General features: G+C 40.3%; 1 protein-coding gene across 1 annotated transcript in view; it reads right to left on the minus strand.

Moving 5' to 3' along the window:
- GPC5 (glypican 5) overlaps positions 1-23,727 on the minus strand; it is a gene marked incomplete at both ends in the record, with an annotated part of 674,493 nt that overhangs the window by 281,727 nt on the left and 369,039 nt on the right. The window contains 2 exon segments of the mRNA XM_080612532.1: positions 18,761-18,875; positions 18,879-18,923. Coding sequence (XP_080468658.1) covers positions 18,761-18,875; positions 18,879-18,923 — 160 coding nt within the window.

The following is a 23,727-nucleotide window of genomic DNA, read 5'->3' on the forward strand; positions in this document are numbered from 1 at the left end:
GATAATATTCATACCTCTCCCTCTGCCATCAGTCTTTGCTGTTTGTCAGTGAGTGCTACAGTGGCATCTTCTGGCGTACAGAAGAATTAATTGCCTTCTCACTGTGAAAGAACATTGCTATTAAAAGGGTAAGTTAAGAAACAAGGCTTAAGAACTGAAATGAAAATCACCTGCTGTTCTTAAATTATTCTGTTCAGACCAATCGAAACAGTAATGAATGATGAGGAATTAAAATCTAGTTCTTTGGTAAGTGGCCATTTGGGCATGAGAGTTTATGCGTAAGGCAACTGCTTCTAGGGCTATTAGTATCCTAAATAATGACTTATAATTGTATCAGTTGACATAAGATGAGAAATGGTATTTAATTAGAAAAAGGAGAAGCAATAAAAAGGGAGGAAAAAAGGCAATAGATAGGACTGACTAGAAGAAAAAAAAAAAAGAAGTCTGATTATTCTCTTTTGAATCCATCTCTCTAAACACCTTCTTATACATTTTATAACTTACATTTCATAGAAATTGCTGCACAATAAAATACATTAATGTTTACGGATTTGGGGATAATGAGATTAGTTAATTAACTGGATATTATATTTTATATTTTACTAGAAAACTACTTTATAACTTAACAGTTTGACTGAGTTCTCAGATTTTATCACAATCTTATATTATCTTTTCCTTTATATATATGTTTTTTCTTTTCCTTTATATTATATATGTAATGTATATATAATATATATAAATTACATCACAGGTCTTGCTCAGCATATTCAAAGAAGTGAATCTTGAGAAGCAGAAGCAGCAACTTCCTCAGTCCACTCACAAGAGCCTTAAAGTGAGATCACTGCCAGATCAATCATGCCATTGTCGCTCAGCATAGGTCATTATAAGTTATTTATTTCTAGCATCTATCGGATCTTTCCCTTTTCTGTGGAAGTTAACAAAGGTATCAATCATGGGACCGTTTTTCACAATGGAAAGCTACTGTGATTTTGGCAGTTGGTGACTATCTTAAAAGAGCTAGTCCTGAATCTATTAAAAATACTTGGCACAGGAATGGGAGCAGCTGAAGTCCTGAATGTACATAAGCAGATCTACAAGCAAAAATGTTCTGATTTTTACTTTTAAAAATGTGACAAAATTAAAAGTAAAATAATAATTCATGGAGCAATACACGTCTTGCTGCTGGCAGAGCTGTAAAAAAAACCCAGGTTTTTCCACCTGACAGGCCAAACCTTCCAATGTTTTCCTTTCTGCACAGTGAGTATAGCAGTAAAGTCACAGTTGAGCCCACAGGGCTGTTCAGAGTGCTGGCTCATGACCAGGGCTGGATTAAGCAGCAAGTCATTAAACTAAGCTGAGTACTTCCTCAATCTGCCGGTTTGGCACCACTTCCAATAGCGGTTCCTCCTTGATAGAGACAGAGGAATCCTCTGTGGTACCTGACAGACCAATGCACTGGGTTTATGTGGCAAGTGCTGGCAGCTGGGGGGCTGCAGGAGTGTTCTCTGTGAGGACAGACCAGGGTTGCCTCATGTCAGACACAGTTAGCTCCAGTCAGGACCTGTCCATCAGCCAAGATGGTGGTGCCTCAGGTATTTAGAGAAGGGCAAAATGTTGCCTGGCTGCATGAGGAGTGAAGATGAGGGGAGAAACAACCCTGTGAGGACCAAGGTGAAAGAAGAATGAGAGGGAGGAGGTGCTCCAGGTGCCATAGCAGAAACTCCCCTGCAGCCCATAGATAGGACCACAATGGAGTAGGTTGTCCTGCTGCAGGCCATGCACATGCACCATGCTGGATCTGATAACCACACTGTGGCCTGTACAAGACTCCATGCTGGAGCACGTGGATGTGCCCTGAAGGAAGCTGCAGCCTGTGGACAGGAGCCTGTGCTGGAGCAGCCTTATCGTGAAGGACTGCAGCCCATAGAGAGAACCTACGCTGGAGCAGGGAAGAAAATGTGAGGAGGAAGAAGCAGAGAGGAGCTGTTATAAACTGACTGCAGCCCCCAATCCCTGTCACCCCTGCACCGCGTGGTGGCAGGAGGAGCTAAAGAAGCCGGGAATGAAGCAGTGCAGTTGAGTGAAATAAGGTTAATGATGAGGGGAAGGTGATTGTTCCTTACTATCCTATTCCATTCTAGTTTGTAATAAATTAAATTAATTTTTCCCAAAGTTGAGTCTTGTTTGCTTGTGGTGGTAATTAGTAAGTGACCTCCCTGTTTCTATCTCAACACATGCAACTTTTCATCTAATCTTACTCTTCTATCATTTGTTGAGGAGGGGGTATGAGAGAGCAGCTGGGTGCATACCTGGTGACCAGCCAAATCAGCCCACCTACATCTGTATTAACATTAAAAAAAAAAAAAGCACATTCAGTTTGCCTCAAAATGTTGGTCTCTAAACAGTTATGGTGGAGGTCAAACATCCTGTGTACTGGCTGAAGGAAATACAACTTCACAGGACAGATAAGGTGGGCAGCAGAGGTCACCTTCACATCTAAATCAATCTGCAAAAGATAGTTGGTGCTCTTAGTTTGCTTATATCTAAGGTGTGTCTAGGTGTTTGTCGTGATTTAAGCCCAGGCCGTAAATCAGAACCACGCAGTCTACTTCCCCCCCCCCAACACCTTTCTTCCCTCCGCTCCTGGAGGAACTGGGAGGAGAATCAAGAGAATGCAACTCCCACAGGTTGAGATAAGAACAGTTTAATAACTAAGGTATAACACAAATCACTACTGCTACCACTAATAGTAATAATGATAAAGGAAATAACAAGGAAGAGAATACAACTGCTCACCAACCGGTACCTCACCCCCACCCTGCCATGATCCAGCCCTTCCGGGAACTCTCAGTTCTACATCCTGGGCATGACGTGCTGTGGTATGGAATACCTCTTTGGCTAGTTTGGGTCAGGTGTCCTGTCCCTGCTTCCTCCCGGCTTCTCCTCTTCCCTGGCAGAGCATGAGACTCACAAAGTCCTTGGTCAGGGTAAACATTCTGACCAGTAACTGAAAACATTGGCTTTATCAGTATTATTCCCAGGCCGAAAGTCAAAACCACAGCACTGCACCAGCTACTAGGAAGGAGAAAAAGTGACTGCTGCTGCTGAACCCAGGACAGTGTTTTATGTGTCCAAGTCTTGAAACTACCAGAGACTAGCACATCATAAACCGGAAACTGTTCAGAGTCCTTACTATCTTCAAATATGTGAGCACGCATGTTTAATTGTTGAATATAAAATCTCTAATCTGCATCTTAAACTAGCTAACATTTAACAAACAATAAATGCTTTAATAAATCTGAAGTACTTCTACAAATCTCGGTGTAGTGAGATATCAAGTGATCAATATTTTTGTCTACAACTAGCTTTTGATGCACAATTTGATTTGGAAACCTTCACCTTAATAGTTCTTTCTTTTTTTTTGGTAATGACTTAATTTATCTATGTAAAGTATCAATGCAGTATGTACTAAGTGATTATTTTGTAGCTGTTTAGCTCATGCATAGTTTCTTTCTTTTAAGAACTGTCATATTCTGATTTTGCTTTCTTGTATTTCAGAAATAGTATTATTTTTTTTTAGCAGCCAGCTGTCTCCACTCTAACAACTGACACATTTTCCAAATGTCACTGTTGCAATCTGTAAGACTCTCGAGGGTGTTATACTTCCTATGTCATTATCACCTGTGTAAGTGTCCCAAACTGTGTTTCTTGCATCCTAAAGCTGATCACAGGATCAACCCTTTGTCCTTGGAGATGGAGTCTTACATACATCAGCACTTCTATTTAAGCCTATAAACATTATCAGAAGGGTAAAAAATGTGGAACAGACACAATAAAGGTAGCGAACAAGGACATTTCTGCCTATTTCTCATGCATACTTCTCTATTCAGACTTGGTTTTGAATCAGACTTTTTCCTCAAAAATTCCTTTCTTCAGGATTAGTTTATTAAGTATTTTCTTTCAGTCTACTACTGTTGCTCCTCCTCAGAGACAATGTGGCCCTGAATTAAAATGGCATTGACTGACTTATGTCCATAATGCTTAGGACATTACTGATAACAAAATAAAAACAAGTGGTCTGTGCCTGTCCCAGAAAACTAGCACATCTTTCTGTATGATCTGTTCACGATCACAGCATTCACAACAAGACTAAGTCATGTTTGAATGAGAAATGCACCAGCTCTTCAAGGAGCCCTCAATTTAACCTTGTACTATAAAAGCAGTTACCTGTGGGTGACTGCATCAACATATACTTGAGAAAGGAAGCCAACTGGGAGAAAAGATCCGTTTCAGAGACCTAACAGATTTGACCCAGGAATGGTGCAACAAAGGATGCCTTTGATCAAGTCTGTGTCTACTGAGCTGTGGCATAACCCTCTTTTTCTGCAACTGGCTAAATCACAATGAATCAGATTTTCCCTTCCTTAAGCACACCTACTGGCCTTGAGCAGAATCTGCTTAATGAGGCTCCAAGTAAGAAAAAATATTCAAATCTCATAGCTACTGACCAACATCTGACAGAGAGTTGTTCTAGTTAGCTAGCCTTTGAAAACACAGTGGAATTTATCTCCAGATTCACTTGTGTAAATATAGGTATCCACAATACAAGGTTTAATGTGAGCTAACTCCCGCCATAGTCACTGAAAACACAGTTCGTACATTCAACAGAAACTAACAAGCACATACTGAAACAGACATCTGAAACGTTCTGTTAACATGGCATCATGCCTTGGCAACTGAGCCCCACTGCGACAATTAGGTGCCTGATCTAGAAGGGAATCCTTCCAATCTTCAGCGCATGAAAAATACTTCCCTTGCACTTTTAATAAATCTTTTCCATACATTTTTTCCTAGAAAGTAAAAAATAGTACTTGTGCCTAATTCTAGAAAAGAGGCATCACGTTTGTAGGCCAGTTTGGAATTATGCAGATGCCTAACCAATTCCCTTTCGAACAGAATAAAAGGAAACTCAGTTGCTCCCCTGCGGATACATTGCTTCAGAGAATACAGGTCTTAACTGAATATTTTAAAATAGTCATCTTTCTTTGGGATACTTTTGCTAATTTAATATATATATTCACACACATTTTACAGATTTTAAGAAAAAGGTCTTGCATAGTCATATCTCCCATATAGATTATTTATAGGGGAAAAAAAAGTGCTAAGTTTCTGTAACACAAAGAAATAAATTGATTTTCTTTTATTTAAAAATTAAAAAATGGTCTGAACATGAATTATCAAGAAGTAGGTTATTCAAGGCATTGGAGTTACAACCATTACAATCATTAATAGTGGAAGTTGCAAATATTAAATTAATCTAAGTCTCTGCACAGGTTGCAAAGCAAACTCTCAGGAGATCACACACTTTGATTTTTTTTAAGAATATAATAAAGATTGGGGACACATGACAGGCAGAGGAAATACCTTTGATTATAAATTACCTTTGACTATACAGAAGTCAATTTGTAACCATTTATCATGGTTACAATCTGTTTAAAAGATAGATTGAAAGATAAAGGTCTGATGTGATTCACAACTTTGAAAAAGAAGCAGATTCTTTCATAAGCAGATTTAAAAAGTGTTTTACAGTTCCTTTTTAATTAAATTTCTTTCTAACATAATGGTCAAGAAATACTTGTTTTGCTGTAGTTTTAATATTTATGCCCCATCCCTAGAAGTGTTCAAGGCCAGGCTGGACTAGGCTTTGAGCATCCTGGTCTAGTAAAAGGCATTCCTCCTCCTGGCAAGGGGGTTGGAACTGGATGATTTTTAAGGTCCCTTCCAACCCAAACCATTCTATGAGTTTATGATTTTTTTAACATTCTTTTTTGTGTTCCAAATGTAAAAAAATGAAACAGATAAAACAGATACCATGTCAGTTTGATAAGCAAACACACCATGTGATTCACAGCCATTCCCACATCCTTTTGCATCAGTAACCATTTTCTTCAATGCAGGTGATGGAAAAAAGGAATGATTTCTTCTCTTAGCAAATGAGGCTTTTAAGACAACTTGAATTCCCTTTTACAGGCCTTATGTGCTGTACTTGCAAGTAGCCTCTCTATATTATGTTGTAACAAATCATTAGTGATCTTGACAATAAACTGTAAAGTACATTGGAAAACATTTACCCATTACTTTAAAATAAGTAAAATGAAATCAAAATCACAGTGAAAGCAAAAGAACCTAACTTAGGGAATGTCATGGTTTAAGCCCAGCCTGACTATTACTGCTGAACCCAGGACAGGGAAGGACTTGCCTTACTTCAGAGAGCTGTACTTGAGCTACTCAAGGTTGAGCCCTTTTACAACCAGTTGAGAGCAGCAAGGATTGTGGGGCACAATTCTTCTCAACTTGAGAGAGATGCTTAATACAGGCCTGATGAACTGTGCCCACACATGTTTATTCATTTCTAGTGATATATGCTCATTTGTTTACAGTGACTGTAAAAGTCTAAATATATTAGTTCAAGCACAGATGTCTACATCATAAACAGCTAACATGAAGAAAAATCCTGTCCCTGTATTGTTATTAAAGTAAGATTACATTATGAAGAAAATAGACATGAACTTTTCAGAAAGAACTTTATCAGAACTCCTTTAAAATGTAACTTATATTAGCCTTTTTATTTTCCAATTAGCCAGACTTTGCATAAATAAGCAGTGTATTTTGATTTGGTTTTGCATATATGAGATGCATATGAAAAAATAAATAGTTCTCCTGGGTTCAGCAGTAGCAGTCATTTTTCATTCCTTTATCATTATTATTATTGGTGGTAGCAGTAGTGATTTGTGTTATACCTTAGTTACTGGACTGTTCTAATCTCAACCTGTGGGAGTTACATTCTTTCGATTCTCCTCCTCACCCCCCCGGGAGCGGAGGGCCGGGGGGGGGAATGAGAGAGCAAGCTGCATGGCTGGGCTTAAACCACAACAATAGTACGTAACTTAACCTCGAATAGACACGGAATTTTAATGTCTTGAATGAAAAATTAAATAAAGTTACACTTCTTTTTTTAAGAGTTGGACACACACTACCTTCTTTTCCCTTGATGAAATTTTCAAAGCTCTTATGTGCTAATTGGATGAAATATAAACTTTTTAAAAGTTGGTTTAGAAAAACAAAGACCTAAACTCAGGTCAGACAGTAGTGAAGTAGTTATTCTGGTTTCCCCCCATAAGTTAGCTGAATGGTTTTAACCACATTTTTAAAGATGTAGAACTACATCTAGGTTTTTCTACTAACTGAAAAGTCTTTGGACCAGAGAGACAGGTTTATAATAGGTAAAGGTAGGATACAACATACTTCGCTATAATCTGCTGCTTTTGAAGGACTAACCTTAACCAATTTTCCACTGGCTCATTTGAGGAGACTGGATTAGTAAATCACACAAGTTTGATAATTTCACATAAATCATCTATAACGTTCACATAGGCTAATATTAATTGGAAGGCTAGGGTATTTTACCCTTCCTTTCCACAGAAGACTGTTAATCTGAGATCTTCTCTCTCTTTCCCTTGTCTTTGGGAGAACTGAAAATCTTTTGAAGAGAGAAGTCTATTGTAACTAGTACATTCCAGTGGAAAAATTACATTTCAATAAATCAGTATTTTCTTTCATCAAGAAGATACAAATTGTCAAGACATATGAAGTTCAAGGATTTTTTTTGTGTGCACGATCAAGTGTTGGCACAGAAATACCTGATGATATAAATTACTGATCACAAACAAAGACACAGTGACACACAAGTTCCAATGATTTCCACACGCAAAAAACCAAAACAGTTTGCACAAGTAAAGTTGCTGGATGTGTAATAACATGAAGCAGTGAGAGAAAAAACCCAAACAAATACAATTTTAAATGCCATGTAAAAGCTGAAAAAAGTAACAAGACAACTTCCTTGTTATCTTTCTTTGCAAAAACGTATGACCTGTATATTCGTATTATGCATTGGAAAAAAGAAAAAACAAATAATGACATTTTAAATTTTACTTGTTTCCTATTTAACTGTCTCTCTTGAGCACAATAATTTGTCAGGAGTCAACATTTGCATTTCCTGAGTGATGAATTCAACCTGAGTATTGTCAAGTTGGCTGGTTAATTAAAAAAAAAAAAAAAATAGGGGGAAGGTTTACATAAAATTTTATGAGGAAATTCACAAAGAGTGCAGAAATAAAGTTGGATACTATAAAATTTTGTACTTTTCAACAGTGCATTTCCTCTGTATTAACTTATTACACTCCACATGGAGATTGTTATGACAAAGTCTACCACAAACACAAATAAAGAAGCACAATTACTCCGCAGAGGTTTTTAAGTTATCAAAAAGCATTTAACAAGCACACTCAGATCAGTGTAATTGTTAGAAATTACCTGCATTAATAACATGAGGTTATATTTTGATGGGAATTACCTTATAATAATGCCACTAATTCTGAAGTTACCAGAAACTTAGAGCCTTTTATTGCATGTATTTTTAAATTGAACCAATGTATAAATATTCACACTTATAGTTACCAGTAAAGAAACAAGCTTTCCAGCAAAGTAGCAATGTATACTGCTTTCTCATTTGTTCTTTCATATTTCCTGAGGAAAAGGAATATGACAATAGATATTATAGCTATTTATCTGGATAAAGAATGGCCTAAATGCTATTTTCTTTCCACAACAGTAGAAGTAGCCAGTGCCACAGTCATACAAAAGTGCTAGAGTGCCCACTTGCCTGTTGAACAAATTCCAACTTACTTCTCAGTTTTTAGCAACTTTCAAAAAAAAAATAAAAAAAAATTCTGCCTACTGCTTTATGCCTCCCAAAACTGAGCACAGAAGATATCCTCCAGTATGTCGTTTCTGATCTGGATTCTTCTGTGAAGATTATAGCTCTTCAGGAGCTCCTTTTTGGATCAGAGAATAGGGTATTGTGTGGTAAAGGTATGATGCAGGTTGTGCATCATCTGAACTACCTTTAGACTAATTTGCTATACATAGGAATAAAGTTAGCATCCTGGAGGAGACGGTCACTATATGTGGCAATGGAGTAATAAAAGGGCAATTTATTTATCATCCTGGAGAAAACTGGGCTCCAATTAAACAGGACAGGAAGGAAAGCTCACTCCTCTCCATGGATTTATCCACTTCCATCTAACTTTTCTTTTTCACCAGGAAGTTCGAGGTTCATTTTTAGCAGAATTGAGACATTCTGAACTGAGTGAACACACGAACAGTGAAGTCACATAGCCCTTTCAAAGACTGCTGAATAAGAACACAATAACAACGGGAGATTAGGAAGAATACAGTTGTACGTAAACAGACAGTACCATCGAAAGTTGATAGGGCAGACATTCGAATGGGTCGCCGTCGCCGCGAGGACGTGAGATCGGCGGTCATTTGCCGAGGTGAGCAGCTCCAGAGACGCGCCCGCAACCCCGGAGCGAGGGGAAACCCCCCGGCAGCTGGCGCCGGCAGCGCGAGCGGGCAGCGGGCGGAATCAGCAGCGCTCGCCCCAGGGGCAGGGCCCGGTCTGGGAGCTCTGCTCTGGCTGCCCCGGCGGTGGCAGCGTCGGCACCAGACAGAGCCGATGAGAGGGGAGGCTGCAGCGCGGAGCTCGGGGTGCAGCGAGTGCCTGCACCGGTCTCGTGAGGCGAGGGTGCACAGTGGGCAGGGCTGCTCTCGGTGCGCCCTGGTGGAGGCCCTCCTGCAGCAGGGGCTGAGCTGCGGGGCACTGTCAGTAGCTGAAAGATGTTAGGGGAGCTGAGAGGGAGCTGGACTGCTTGCTCCAGGCCCAAACTGAGCACAGGACACAAGCGTCTGCCATAGCGCATACAGAAAAGAAGGAGGGCATTAATCCAGGAAGCTGGGAACTAGTAACAAAAAACCCGTAACCAACACAAAAAAGGAGGAAGAGGTGATTGTCCTGCTGTATTGAGTACTGGGTGCGGTTCTAGGGCCTCTCATTAAAGGAGAACATGAAGGTCCTTAAATGCAACCAGAGGAGGGCAACAAGGCTGGTGACAGGGCTGGAAGGCATGTCCTGTGAGGAGCGGCTGAGGATGCTGGGTTTGTCTACTTCGGAGAAAAGGAGGCTGAGGGGGGACCTCATTGCTCTTCCCAAGGAGGGGGAATGGAGAGGGACGTTCTTGCTGGGATCCATTGACAGTTCGGAGCTGCACCAGGGGCAGTTTAGACCAGACATTAGGAAGCATTTCTTTACCTAGGGGGTGGCCAAAAACTGGAACAGGCTTTGTAGAGAGGTGACCAATGCCCTATGCCATCAGTCTTTCAGAGGCATTTGGCCAACACCCTTAATAACAATGCTTTGACTTTGGGCCAGCCCTGAAGTGGTTGAGCAGTTGGACTTCATCGTTGTAGGTCTCTCCCAACTTCCAGGTTTTTTTCTCCCTACTTCCTTCTTTCCCTAACAGTACATGCTGAGGAAATGCTGAATGACATTTCTTCCCAGGCCAGCACTAGCAGAAGGGGTTGAATGGGTATCACGTCCCATCACAGGCACTGGCTCTGTCACTGTGTGGGAAGGAGTCCTGTGCCTTCTGATGGGGGTGAGAGATGTCAATTGTCCTGGATCATTTGAGCATCTGAACAGATTTGTGAAAAACACGTGTGAACTGTTTTTCGAAACTCTTCTGTGTTCATCCAGTTTATTTGGGTTTCCACAGGATAGCAAAAGACTACATCTCTGACGTCAGTGAGGCTCTAACATCAACCCCTCAGCAGGGTATGAACTAAACTGTTGCAAATCTTGTTTATGCGGGCAGTACTTACTCATTTTCTTGTGATTTCCACCCACTCCCAACCCCACCCCTACCCCAAATACCCCCCAAATTGCCAAATGTTTCTTTTGGAGTAACATAACCAAACACAAGAGCCTGAGAACAACTACACTCCATCAGGAGTCCATCTGGCACAATACTCTCTCCAGTGGCACCCCGTACATGTCTAAAGGAGAGTACATGAGGAATGCACACCTACTTCTGTCAGGGTCCAGAGAGTGTTCATAGGCCTCAGTGCCTTGGACGGGCCTCCTTGGGACCTGCACTGCAGAGAGCCCCTCAGACCTATATCAGAGCTTGTCATGCAGGACTATATGAACAGCATGACATATCATAGCTGTTCTGATTTATTCTGTTCCTTTCTGTTCCATTCCATTCTATCCCATTCCATCCCATACCATTCCATTCCATTCCCTGCACTCACAATGAGTTGCATGATGAGACCATTATTTACCTGAAATGCCAAGGGGTTTTCAGGACTAAAAACACTTAAAAAAGACACAAATCAGAAAGGTTTGTGGTGGAAAGAGTATTTTTTTTATATATATAAATAAAGTGATCTTATTTATCCTATTTTTATTTTATTTTATTTTAGTTGATTTTAGCCTAGTTTAGTTTAGTTTAGATGGTATTTTCCTAAATCTTTGAGAGTGGTGCCAGAGCAGTGCAAGAACCCAGCCAGAATGGGCCAGGGAAGACCTGACAAGGGGTGGTGCTCAATGCCACAGAGGACAGGCAACAATCCCGGGGCCACGCTGGGGCCACCCTGGGAGTCCAGAACTCTGCCTCCCCCCGGATGTGGGGCACGAGGGCCAGCGGCGTGGAGCACGAGCCGCTGCCTTTGGGCCACAATAACCCAAAGGAGCCCCATGAAGGGGCTGTGCTCGGCTGCGGAGGAAGGCAAAAAAGCCCGGGGACACTTGCTAGTCCACCTGGGGGAAAAAAGCTCTTCCCCCCCCCAGCTGCAGGACACGAGGGCCACCTTCGTGGAGCATGAGCACCGGGCGATAACCAAGCCGGAATGGACTGAGGAGCCCTGACAAGTGGTCATGCTCAGTGCTCAGAGGAAGGCAAAAAACCCCCGGGGACCAGTGCCAATCTGCCCCAGGGGAAAATTCCTTCCTGACCCCATTGCTGGCGATCGGCTACTCCCTGAGCATGTGAGCAAGACCTGCTCCTGGTCCATGGGCTGGTTATGGCTCTTGGGGGACACTGGCACTGCCTTTTCTGCCTCCACCTGGAGCCATCTCAGGGGCTTCCAAGAACAGCAAAATGACCCTGGCCTGATCAACCCTGGGTGTAGGAATCCTTCTTGTGCCTTGCAGTGGGAGTTATAAAGCACTGGGGAAAGGCACTGAGCCATCTGCGGATCCTATTTCTTATGGCTACTGCCACTATCTCCCCAGAAGATGAGGATGGTGATCTCCCCGCAGACTGAAGCAGGATTTCCATCCATCCGATGAGCTGTGCGCATGGCCCCTCCAGGAGCTGGAATTGCAGCAGAGAACCTCCCACAGCTTCGGGCAGTCTTCTTGCCTCTGCCCCTCCAAGTAATTCCACGGGTGCCTCAAGGAATTCCTCTCGGGTGCCTTCAGGCTGCCAGCTCTGTCTTGGTGGCAGCGTTGGGCACTCTGGCAGTGGGACACAGGAGGACGCTGCCTTATACTGCCCCAGAGCATTGTGATGCTGTGTCGGCAGGTAGTGGCACTATGACATGGGGGTGATGGGGCCCCCACAGCCCTGCCTGCCATAGCCCTGCTGCTGCTGCCCCTTTGCCCAGCATCCCTTGGAGAAAGGCCTTTAGGGGTGGTGGCCCTGAGGCAGTGCCTGTGGCCAGCAGGCCCCCGGGATGTCTGTGCCCTTGGCAGCCACACACTGGGCACCGCTGCCGGTTGTCCCTGAAAATTAATCTGTGTATTCAGACTGTATCAATAAAGGTGTTAATACCATGTACAGTCATTTGACTGTGGCGATCCCAGAGGTGAAAGAAAGGGGTTTTGGTTCCTTCTGCATGAACTTTGCAGAAATGTGGAGGGCATACTCTGCTTTGGCTGCCCTGACGGAGGCAGCATTGGCACCAGACAGAACCCATAAGAGGGGAGGCTGCAGCCCTGATCTCGCAGTGCAGAAAGCGCCTCCACTGGTCTCTTGAGGCAAGGGTGCTCAGTGGGCAGGGCTGCACTCAGGGCGTCCCGGTGGAGGCCCTCCTGCAGCAGGGGCTGAGCTGGGGGAGACTGTAAGTATGTTAATATAAGAATGTAAGTATGCTAAGAGATACCAGAGAAACTGATAGAGACCAAGAAAAAAAGGAGGAAGAGAACAATTAAAAGCAAGAGGCTTCCTCTAAAATCTGATGTCCCCACCCAGAACCACTTAGCAGCTCTGCAGGGGGCTAAGGCAGAAACACACACCTCATCAAATGAACAACCTTCTGCTGCACCAGTAAAGAAAATCACTACTGATGCCTCCAGGAAAAAGTGGTGTGTCATAGTAGTAGGTGACTTTACTCTGAAGAGCTCAGAGGCACTCATCCGTTGGCCTGATTGAGTCTCAAGGGAGGTGTGTTGCCTACCACAGGCTTGGATCAGAGATGATACTGAGAGGCTGCCTGGCCTAGTAAGTCCCACTGACTACTACCCACTTCTTGTGGTCCGTGTAGGTGCTAGTGATATTGACAGCAGTAGCCTGGAGAACATTAAGAAGGATTACAGAGCCCTGGGAGAAGTGATTAGGGGCTCTGGGGCTCCGACAGTTTTTTCATTGATCCTTTTCCATTGATCAGGAGGACCCTGAAAAGGCCAGGCAGATTTGGCAGGTTAAAAAATAGTCACAGCAGTGGTGCCATAGTCAGGGGGGTTGGGTATTTAGAAAATGGGACTCGATTTGGGAGGCCAGGTCTACTGGAGGCTGGTGTAGCTGATCTGACAAAGGTGAAGAGCTGCTTTGGTAGGAGACTTGCCAGGCTGGTCAAGAAAGCTTTAAACTAGATGTGTGGGGAAGGGGGGCATCGATCCATCCCAACACTCCCAATCAGTTGCCAGCACCTATAAATAAATGCTTGGAGCGATGCAGAGCTATTTCAGCCCCTCCAGCCAATTAGTCAGCCTCATTTGGAGATTGGCTCAGATGCTTCTATACAAACGCTTGTAGTATGCGGATTAAACAAGAGGAATTACAGATGTGTACATGGCTACAGGGATATGATGTTGGCATCACAGAAACATGGTGGGATGGCTCCTATGACTGAAATGTTGGAATGGAAGGTTATAGGCTCTTTAAAAAAGACAGGCCTGGCATATGGGGAGAAGGAGTTGCTATTTATGTCAGTCATAGGCTGGAAAATATGGAACTCTCTCTGGAGAGGTGATCAGTTAATCGAGAGTTTGTGAGTCAGGATCAAAGGAAGAACAGCTATGGGGGATGTTACTGTGGGGATCTGTTAGAGACAGCCTGATCAAGAGGATCCTGTGGATGAAGCACTCTATAGACAGATAGGAACAGCCTCACGCTCACAGGCACTGGTCCTCATGGGGGATTTCAACCATCTTGATTCTAAACAAAATAAAACCTGAAATCCTACTTAGACATAAGGGATCTCTTCATTTATTGAGGTAACACAGAATGCAGATGAAAGTTTGAAACAATGTAACAAATGGCAAACATCATAATAGAGATTTTACTGCCAGCTTCAAGTAGTTTTGGTCACAGAAGATGCCATCAGAATCAGATTTAAAAAAAAAAAGAAAAGCAATTACACTGAAGTAGGTGAACGAACAGAAAGAAGAGAAGATGTTTGAGACTTCAGAATGCAGTATAAAGTCAGGTAAGAGACACAGATTGCCTTATTTGAATCACAGTATCCTCTTTATATGGATATCACAACATAAAGCCTTTTCTAAGTTATTTTACCTCTATTGCATAGTCTGAACAAGAAAATAATAATCTACTGATTAAGTAGTCCTAGAAATAAAACATTTTGGAGGCTTTTTTCCTCAGGATCGACATCAAGTGAGATAAAAATCAAACAAGTGAGAGTTAAGCTTTCTTTGTATATACCTTAACCACAGACAACCTTGATATTTCTCCATATATGAGCTCTGAACTAGGAGACCTCTGGCTGTAGTAAGTAATCACCTATGCTGCATGTTAAAATGCAAAAAGAAAGACAAAGCAATGGTAGACCACTTTTCAGAAAATTAGTGGTCTTGCTAAAAGTCTTATGAAAATTTTGATAGATGGTATTGAGTACCTTAGAGGAGTGATATCAGGATTAGCCCTTCCTCACAGAGCTATTTGGGAACAGATTCAAATCGATATATAGGTAATGAGTATTTGTTGTTATTACCTCTTGCATTCTGCAGGGTTTTTTGAGGAGGTAATTCCTAGTGATGCATGAAATAGTTCTGTGGGAGCTCCTGGCTTAGAGTAGAATAAAACTAGTAAATGAAGTGTCAAGACTTTATACTACTGTTTATTTTATATATTTAAAGTACACTATCCTTTCTAGTACCATTCCTTCAAATAACTGCATCAATTTGCTATATTTTAAAAGTACTTATAAGAAGGAAGCAGTCAGCACAATTGTAGGACTTTAAAACACTGAATGTAATGTAAGGATTGACTGATGCAAACACCAGAATTTTTCAAAATACAACATATTTTAAGTGCTAGTGTAATGCTAGGGCAATCCCTCCTAAGTCATACACACTAAATGTCTTCATTGGCCTCCTAAAGCCTAAAGTCTGTCAACACGCCATTGTCAATCTCCAACACTAAGTGAAAACAATTCTTACATCTGTGGCACTGAGTGTAGAAGTAAGTAATCTTTAATTTCAGAGGCTGTATATTCACATAATATTGCTAGAGGTTTGTCTGGGCAGAAACATATCTCCTCACTTTCCCTCTGAGGGTCTCACACCTTCCAGGTCTGACAATCATACACATGTTCAGAAGTCAATAACACAGTGTCAAAAAAAAGGGCAGATGTGTCTTTACACTTTATTTTGATACAAATCAAGGTTCTTAAAAGTATCTCTTTCTGTATCATATTTTAGGAGATTATTAAGATTATGAATTTATTGTAGAGAGGATTATTTCTTTGGTGAAAAATGCCTGGAACAGCTAAGAAAAAGGATCCCAGCCTTCCATTAGGGCTAGAGACTCTATTATAGTACAAAATAGCTAGTAATCCCCCTTTCTTTCCTGGCTGATTATGAGAGAACATGAAGTTGCCCAGAACTGAAAACTAAAAAGTTTCTTTGGTGAGGAAAAAATAATAGTATCTGTATGTCTCCATGTATCAAAACAGTATACTCATATGCATAATGGACACAGTTAAAGTTTGTATGTTACTAAACCCCATAAATAGTCTTTCTTCCACTGATTTTTAATGTGACACATTAAAAGGAAATAATCATAAAATAACATATCTGCTATTTGTTATAATTATTTTTTGAGTTTCAAAAATCATAAATGGATTATGAAATCTTGTAGAAATGCTTATCTATGATAAGAATGTATCTGGTTTCTGCAGTTTATTAAAACTTCTTGAAAGTTCTTTTTGCATAAAAATTCTTCTTAGACAAAATGACTATACAAAATTATGTGTTTAAAACTGCAACACTAAAGGTTGAGTTCATATTCATATTCGAACTATTTGGTGCTCCAGTTCAGTTGCAGTTTTATAATGCATAGAAACAGCATGTAACAGTGGAAAATCTGAAGAATGATCTGTTATGTATCAGAAGAAACAAAGTAATATTGTACAGATGTACAGCAATTCTTGAGCTTGAATTCGGAGTCAGATTATAAGCTTTTGCAAACCAGAAGCTTATGAAAGATTGGATCTGAATAAATCTAACTTTTTGATCTCGCTCACACTGCAAGTGTGGGTTTTTTTTTCTTTTTTACATCAATTTATTTAGGATTATTTCTCTATAACAAATGAAGTTTGGTTAGTCTTCCATGATATATGTGATAAAATACAAACCATATCTAAATACAGAAGAGTACTCGAACATTTCTGGTTTTATGCTCCTAAAGTTAAAAAAAAAAAAGGCATAAAAGAAAAAAAAAGGCACTAGAACTGACAAGCTAACATTGAGGATCAGACATACTGCAGTTAAACTCTAAGCTCAGCTGAAGTTTAGTTATGCTTTTCAAAGACCAGTAAGCAATATCATCAGTAAATCTAGCAGAAAGTGTTGTCTAGGACTCTTTCTGGTATACATTCAAGGCACCTTTTATGGTGCATTCCAAGTAATAAATGCATGCTTGCATAAATCCATAAAATCACAACAGCTCATTGAAAGTTAAAGTAACTCATGATATATGCCTAAATCATAATACTGAACTGTATAGACTTATTATTTTGTTCCATAGTATCTTAGAAAAGGTTGAAATGAAACAGCATTACATGCAGACTTCCGTATTCCTAATACATAGTTTATAATTCAAATTATTTATAATATATGTAGCATGAAGAGAATGTGAAGACTAATTATATTTTTGACATTTTAAAAAGATTACACGAAATATGTCAATATAAGGAAAATTCTAGTGTAGGAGAAGATGGTGAAGGAAAATCTACTATTCTTGCAATGTTTTTGTCATTTAATACTTAATAGCTCTAGTCATATTCTAAGACTATTTCACAGTCTTTTGATACCATGGAGTGTCATTATCAAACAGATTTAATATGTCCACTATTCCAAAGTATATCTGGTTTTAAGTATTTTAAATATTTACAAATATTTAAGTATTTGATCTCTAATTTTGTTTTTCAAATTTAAATCTCTGAAGGCAGGAAGTAAATGTCCAAACTTTTCTACAGATCTCTTAAAAACCCATCTAGAAAAGCTATATCTGGACTTTAAAATCTACAGACTAGCATCAGTGCAACAGTATCTTAGGGTGATTCCAAACCGACCTGTTAAGGCACCTCCCAGAATGTTCAGTCTCATTTCTCCAATTGTTTAAATCAGAATTGGGCAAGGTTACGTTACAGCTTCTCTATGACAACACTTCTAACCTCCCTTTTCAAAATCAAGTCAAGAAGGACCAGGGGTTCTCAGATAAGCCTGGAAACACAGAGCATGCTCAGATTCAGTAAATGTAGGTAAATTCAGGGATTGACACCAACCTTGACTTCTTACCTATTAGTATTGACTTTTGCAATGCAAAATGCAAGAAGAAAATGCAAAATGCAGAAACGCAATTTTGATTATACCAGGCATCTGTTCCTACCACTCTGCCTATATTTCTACACTGGGAAGAGAAGTAAGAGATGCAGAATAGCGTCCTCAATCACAGAAATAGTTAACTTACTTGTGCTTCAATCCAATTGCTCATGCTTGGAATTCCATGCCGCTGAAGTGCACGAACAAACGATTTTTTGAACAAAAATGTTACAAATGTGTTTCAGAAAAGAAAAAAAAACAAAACTAAAAAACCCAAAAACAAAACCAAGAAAACCCCAAACACACACACACACACACAAAATCCACAAAAATAAAACATTAAGAAAAGCAGAAAGATGTGTAAGAAGTAATAACAGCAGCTGAATGCTACAGTATATTGGTTCTAACAGTTCTCTATGAAAGTCAGATACCACAACTAAACCTTATATTAGGCCATAGTTCCATGAAATATTAGAACTTTTCAATTTAACTGCCACACCTTTTACATTAAAGGAGTAATTCATAGGGATATGAGATTGTATCACTTTCTACCTGACTAAAACGGTGTGTTGAGGTCAGCCTATATTATTCCAAATATGTGTTAATGTGTTATGATGAAATTGATACTCATATTCATACCATGCTCATAGAAAGCCTATAATTGCAGTCCTATTCCTTTAAATACCGGTAAATTTATACAGACAACTTTTCCAAAGTAATTCTGTGGTATGTATTAGGAGAAAATATGCCAATTCATTATTTTAGTGTATGAGAGAAATAGAATCATGGACTTATAGTCTGTAATTTTCAGGACTGTCTTGACTTCTCCACTTCCTGATCCTCCGCAACCATCTTCATCATCACAATCTCCACTGATTTGTTCATCTACACCTCCACCACTGCCTCTTTGTCAGAGATCCCATTTTTCATATTTAGGAAATGATTTGCCCTGCAACAGCTGAAGACAAGGTACAGTATGCAAGTGAGCGGCAGAGATGGAGAAATTCAGTCAGTACACAAAAATTCATGTATGTCTCCCTAGTTAATTATCTGATTTAAAAGGAAAACTCCAGAATCCACAGAATGAGAATTCTGATGGTTTTTGGTTGGTTTTTTTTCCCCTGGCTTACAGCCACGTTTAAAAGAGTGGTGTCTGGAGATGTAAATTTCCTTTTTAATTAAAAACAAAAAATATATAAAATGTCTCTTTATTGCTAGATTAAAAAAAAATCAAATCAGGCACCAATTCCTAGCCTAGAGACCAAGTGGAATTGATAAAGCCATGGAATCATAGAATAGTTTGAGTTGGAAGAAGCTTTCAAAGGTCATCTAGTCCAATTCTCCTGCAATGAGCAGGCACATCTTTGGCTATATCAGGTTGCTAAGAGTCCAATCCAGCCTCACCTGTAATGTTTCCAGAGAGGGGGTATCTGCCACCTCTGGGCAACCTTTTACAATGTTTCACCACCCTCATTGTAAAAAAAATTATTCCTTATATCTAGTCTTGATCTACCCTCTTTTAGAAGAAAACCATGAACCCTTGTACTATTGCAACAGGCCTTACTAAAAAAGTTTGTCCTCACCTTTTTTATAAGCCCCCTTTAAGTACGGAAAGACCACAACAAGGTCTCCCCAGAGCTTTCTCTTCTCCATGCAGAATAAGCCCAACTGTCTCAGCCTTTCCTTACAGAAGAGGTGTTCCAGCCCTCTGATCATTTTTGTGGCTCTTATCTAGCCCACCCCAGCAGGTCCATGTCTTTCCTGTACTGAGGACTCCAGAGTTGGACACAGTACTCCAGGTGGGGTCTCACAAGAGCAGAGGGGTGGAATCATCTCCCTAGAGCTACTGGCCACACTCCTTCAGATGCAGCCCAGGATATAGTTAGCTTTCTGGGCTGCAAGCACACATTGACAGCTCATGTCATCAATCCTTCAGATGCAGCCCAGGATATAGTTAGCTTTCTGGGCTGCAAGCACACATTGACAGCTCATGTCATCACTCCTTCAGTCTAATACTCTTCAGAGCAGACAAACATCATCCATGCTACATTGCAACTTTAATAATCAGATGGTTTTTTCTCCTGAAAGTAGCTACTAATTAGTCTGAAACGGTTTATAACTTAAAAAATGTGACTACTTTGTTGTTTAAGGAGATATTGGGTTCATATTTTTGGACAATATACTTAGTTTGTTTATGGTCTATGGAGTCACTTTCCAGACTACTTGATCTGTTAAGTGGTGTACAGTGCCTAGAAAAAAATATTTTAATCACTTAACAAACACATAACTCAGATAAATCTCAGCAGCTTTAGAAAAGCCACTTACAACACTATCGAAGGATAATGGCATTCACCACTGAATCAGCAGAACTAATTTATGCAGCACTTTTGATTCAAAAGTTTTTTTAGGCAGTTATATGCTACCTGAAAGACAAACTACCTAGCTAAGAAAAAAATGTTCCTTTTTATAGCTGCTCTGCTCATACTGCATCCATACCATACCTCTCCCAACGTAGTATTTATGGAAACAAAACACAGCCATTTTAATGAACCACACTCAGTTAAACAGGTCACTCTTCTTATTTTTTTGATCCAATTCAAATCATGACACAGGTTACGTCACCAGTGTTGTTGTAAGATTGCAGTAGGCATGCCAATATCCCAGGCTAGATTTGCTGGATCTTTTTCTTAATTTTCATGAAGGCTTATTGATCTAAGATTTTGATGCCAAACAAATGTCCTCTGCTGGTGGTTTCTCTACTGCTAGGTGGTACATGTGCACAAGTGAATGATTTGGCCATAAATCAACTGAAACATCCTTGGGAGTCTAGAACTTCACACTTTGCATATGTAGCTCTGGGAAACTGGGCCTTTAGCTTAGATCTTTCACTGCTCAATTGCCTAAATGCCCCTTGGGATTTTCACTGATGGCTCAGTGGAACACTTTCTTGAACACAAACAGCAATTCTGAAGAAGGTTATAATATTGAAAAGTGCCATTATGAAATTTAATCTTTTTGAATAAAAATACAGGTTTGCATGGCAGAAGTTACACTGTTGTAGTAAAGTATTTAAAGGGTTCTGTAAATATATGACTTAGTACTATGTAACATTTTAGTAAGAAAAAGAACTGCTTACAGCAGCTAGAGTCATCTATAAGGGTATTTGAAGCTTCCTGACAAATCTCAGAGTGTGAGCATAATTAGGAAAACTGTCACTAAGAAAGTATGGTTATATGGTCTTATAGGATCTGGTAATTTTTAGATTATTTAAGATTTTTATCACTTACCTGGAAAGCAGTATAAAACAAAAAAATTAATGATAAAATTTTCACTGCTACAAGAACTGGAGAACTACTAAATAACAAGCACAAGCAGTAAACTAAGAAAATACCTCATCTGATAAGCCAGGCAATTGAATGAATTTTTAAACATATGCTATAATAAAATACAGACAAATGTAAATTTGCAAGTCTAAATATTGTATTACATGCATATTAGAGGACAAAATATTCCATTCTGTAAAATAATTCTGTGTGTCCTGGATAGCCAGCAGACTATGAATTATAAAGAACAGTGTTCTAGCCAAAGATTTTAATGGGATATCTCTGGGGACAGAAATAGTAATACTAAGTCAGATTAGGGAAGTTATATTACTTCTACATCCAGTTCTTGTTTCCTCTGTTCAGAAAGGATGGCACAGAAATGAGTTCTATTACAGTAGTTAAAATGGAACAAAACCTACTTTTGTCTTTAACCAAGGAGCTTGTCCTTCAGTGCACAACAACAAAAAACAAAACAAACCAAAACCAACCAACCAGACAAACAAAACACAACAACAACAACAATCACAACAAAAAACCACCACATGAGTTTATTTAACTTGTCTGTTGGTTTTGGCTGGGATAGTTAATTTTCCTCATAGCTAGTGTGGGGCTATGTCCCCCTTAAAGATGTTTTCCAATCTAGCTGATTCTGTGATTCTGTGATTTGTGCTGGAAACAGCATTGATAATACGAGGATATTTTAGTCACTGCTGAGCAGTGCTTACACAGTCAAGGCTGTTTCTCCCTCTCACCCCACCACAGAGTAGACTGGGGGTGCACAAGAAGTTGGGAGGGGACACAGTCGGGACATCTGACCCCAACTGACCAGAGGATATTCCATACTGTATAGTGTCATGCTTAGCATATAAAACTGGGGAAAGAAGAAGGAAGGGAATTATTCTTATCCTAAATCCAAACGCCAATACTATACCAGGTGCTAGGAAGAAAATTAATTCTATCCCATCTGAAACTAGGACAATCGCTTATGAATGATAAACACTGAAAGGCGAGTAAACCTATCTTTACACTATTATCATAGAATGGTTTGGGTTGGAAGAGACCTTAAAGATCATCTAGTTCCAAATATCCTGCATTGGGCAGGGACACCTCCCACTAGACCAGGTTGTGCAAAACCCCATCCAACCTGGCCTTGAACACTGCCAGGGATGGGGCAGCCACAGTTTGTCTGGGCAGCATGTGCCAGTGCCTCACCTCCCTCACAGTAAAGAACTTCTTCCTAATGTCTAATCTAAGTCTACACTCTTGTCCTGGGTTCAGCAGCAGCAGTTTTTCTCCTTCTTAGTATCTGGTGCAGCGCTGTGGTTTTGACTTTCGGCCTGGGAATAATACTGATAAAGCCGATGTTTTCAGTTGCTGGTCAGAATGTTTACCCCGACCAAGGACTTTGTGAGTCTCATGCTCTGCCAGGGAGGAGCAGGGGCCGGGAGGAAGCAGGGACAGGACACCTGACCCAAACTAGCCAAAGAGGTATTCCATACCACAGCACGTCATGCCGGGGGATGTAACTGGGAGCTACCCGGAAGGGCACGTTCTCTTTTCTGTCGGGCTCATTTCCAGTGGGCGGTATCGTATTCTCTTCCCTTGTTATTTCTCTTATCATTATTATTATTGGTGGCAGCAGTAGTGATTTGTGTTATACCTTAGTTACTGGACTGTTTTTATCTCAACCTGTGGGAGTTACATTCTTTTGATTCTCCTCCCCATCCCTCTGGGGGGGTGGGGGGGAAGTAGACTGCGTGGTTCTAATTTACGGCCTGGGCTTAAACCACGACAACTCTTTCAGTTTAAAACCATTGCTCCTTGTCCTGTCACTACATGCCCTTGTAAAAAGTCCATCTCCAGATTTCCTGTAGGTCCCCTTTAGGTTCTGGAAGGTTGCTTGAAGGTCTCCCCAGAGCTTTCTCCAGGCTGAACAAGCCCAACTCTCTCAGCCTGTTTCCACAAGACAGGTACTCCAACCCTCTGAACATCTTTGTGGCCTCCTCTGGACTTGCTCCAACAGGTCTACATCATATACCTTCAGGGGAAACACTGATTTTCTATGAATTTTATTTTATTCGTTTTCAATAAAGATATCTTGATACTCTCTTTCAGTCAATGTGAACTAAGCTTAGTTACAATATTCCTCTCTTTCATTTACATGCGCATCATAAGTATGTGTGGAAGTTACCTCAAAGGAGCCCAGCAGTGAATTCAATTTACCTAATCAAATCAAACCTTGAAGAATTATTTCTAGAAGTATGACTATTTAGAACTCTCAAATGGGAAGAATAAACTCAAGTTTATTCCTCTGCTTATCATTACATACCTGGATACGTAAAAATGCAACCTTTTTCTTTAGTGATCTCATTAAAAAACTAGTCATGCCTCTGTAGGCCAGAATTTCCTGCAGGGTTTTATTTACAATACTGCAAAAGA

Source organism: Psittacula echo (assembly GCF_963264785.1).
Source record: "Psittacula echo genome assembly, chromosome: 3".
Classification (NCBI taxonomy): domain Eukaryota; kingdom Metazoa; phylum Chordata; class Aves; order Psittaciformes; family Psittacidae; genus Psittacula; species Psittacula echo.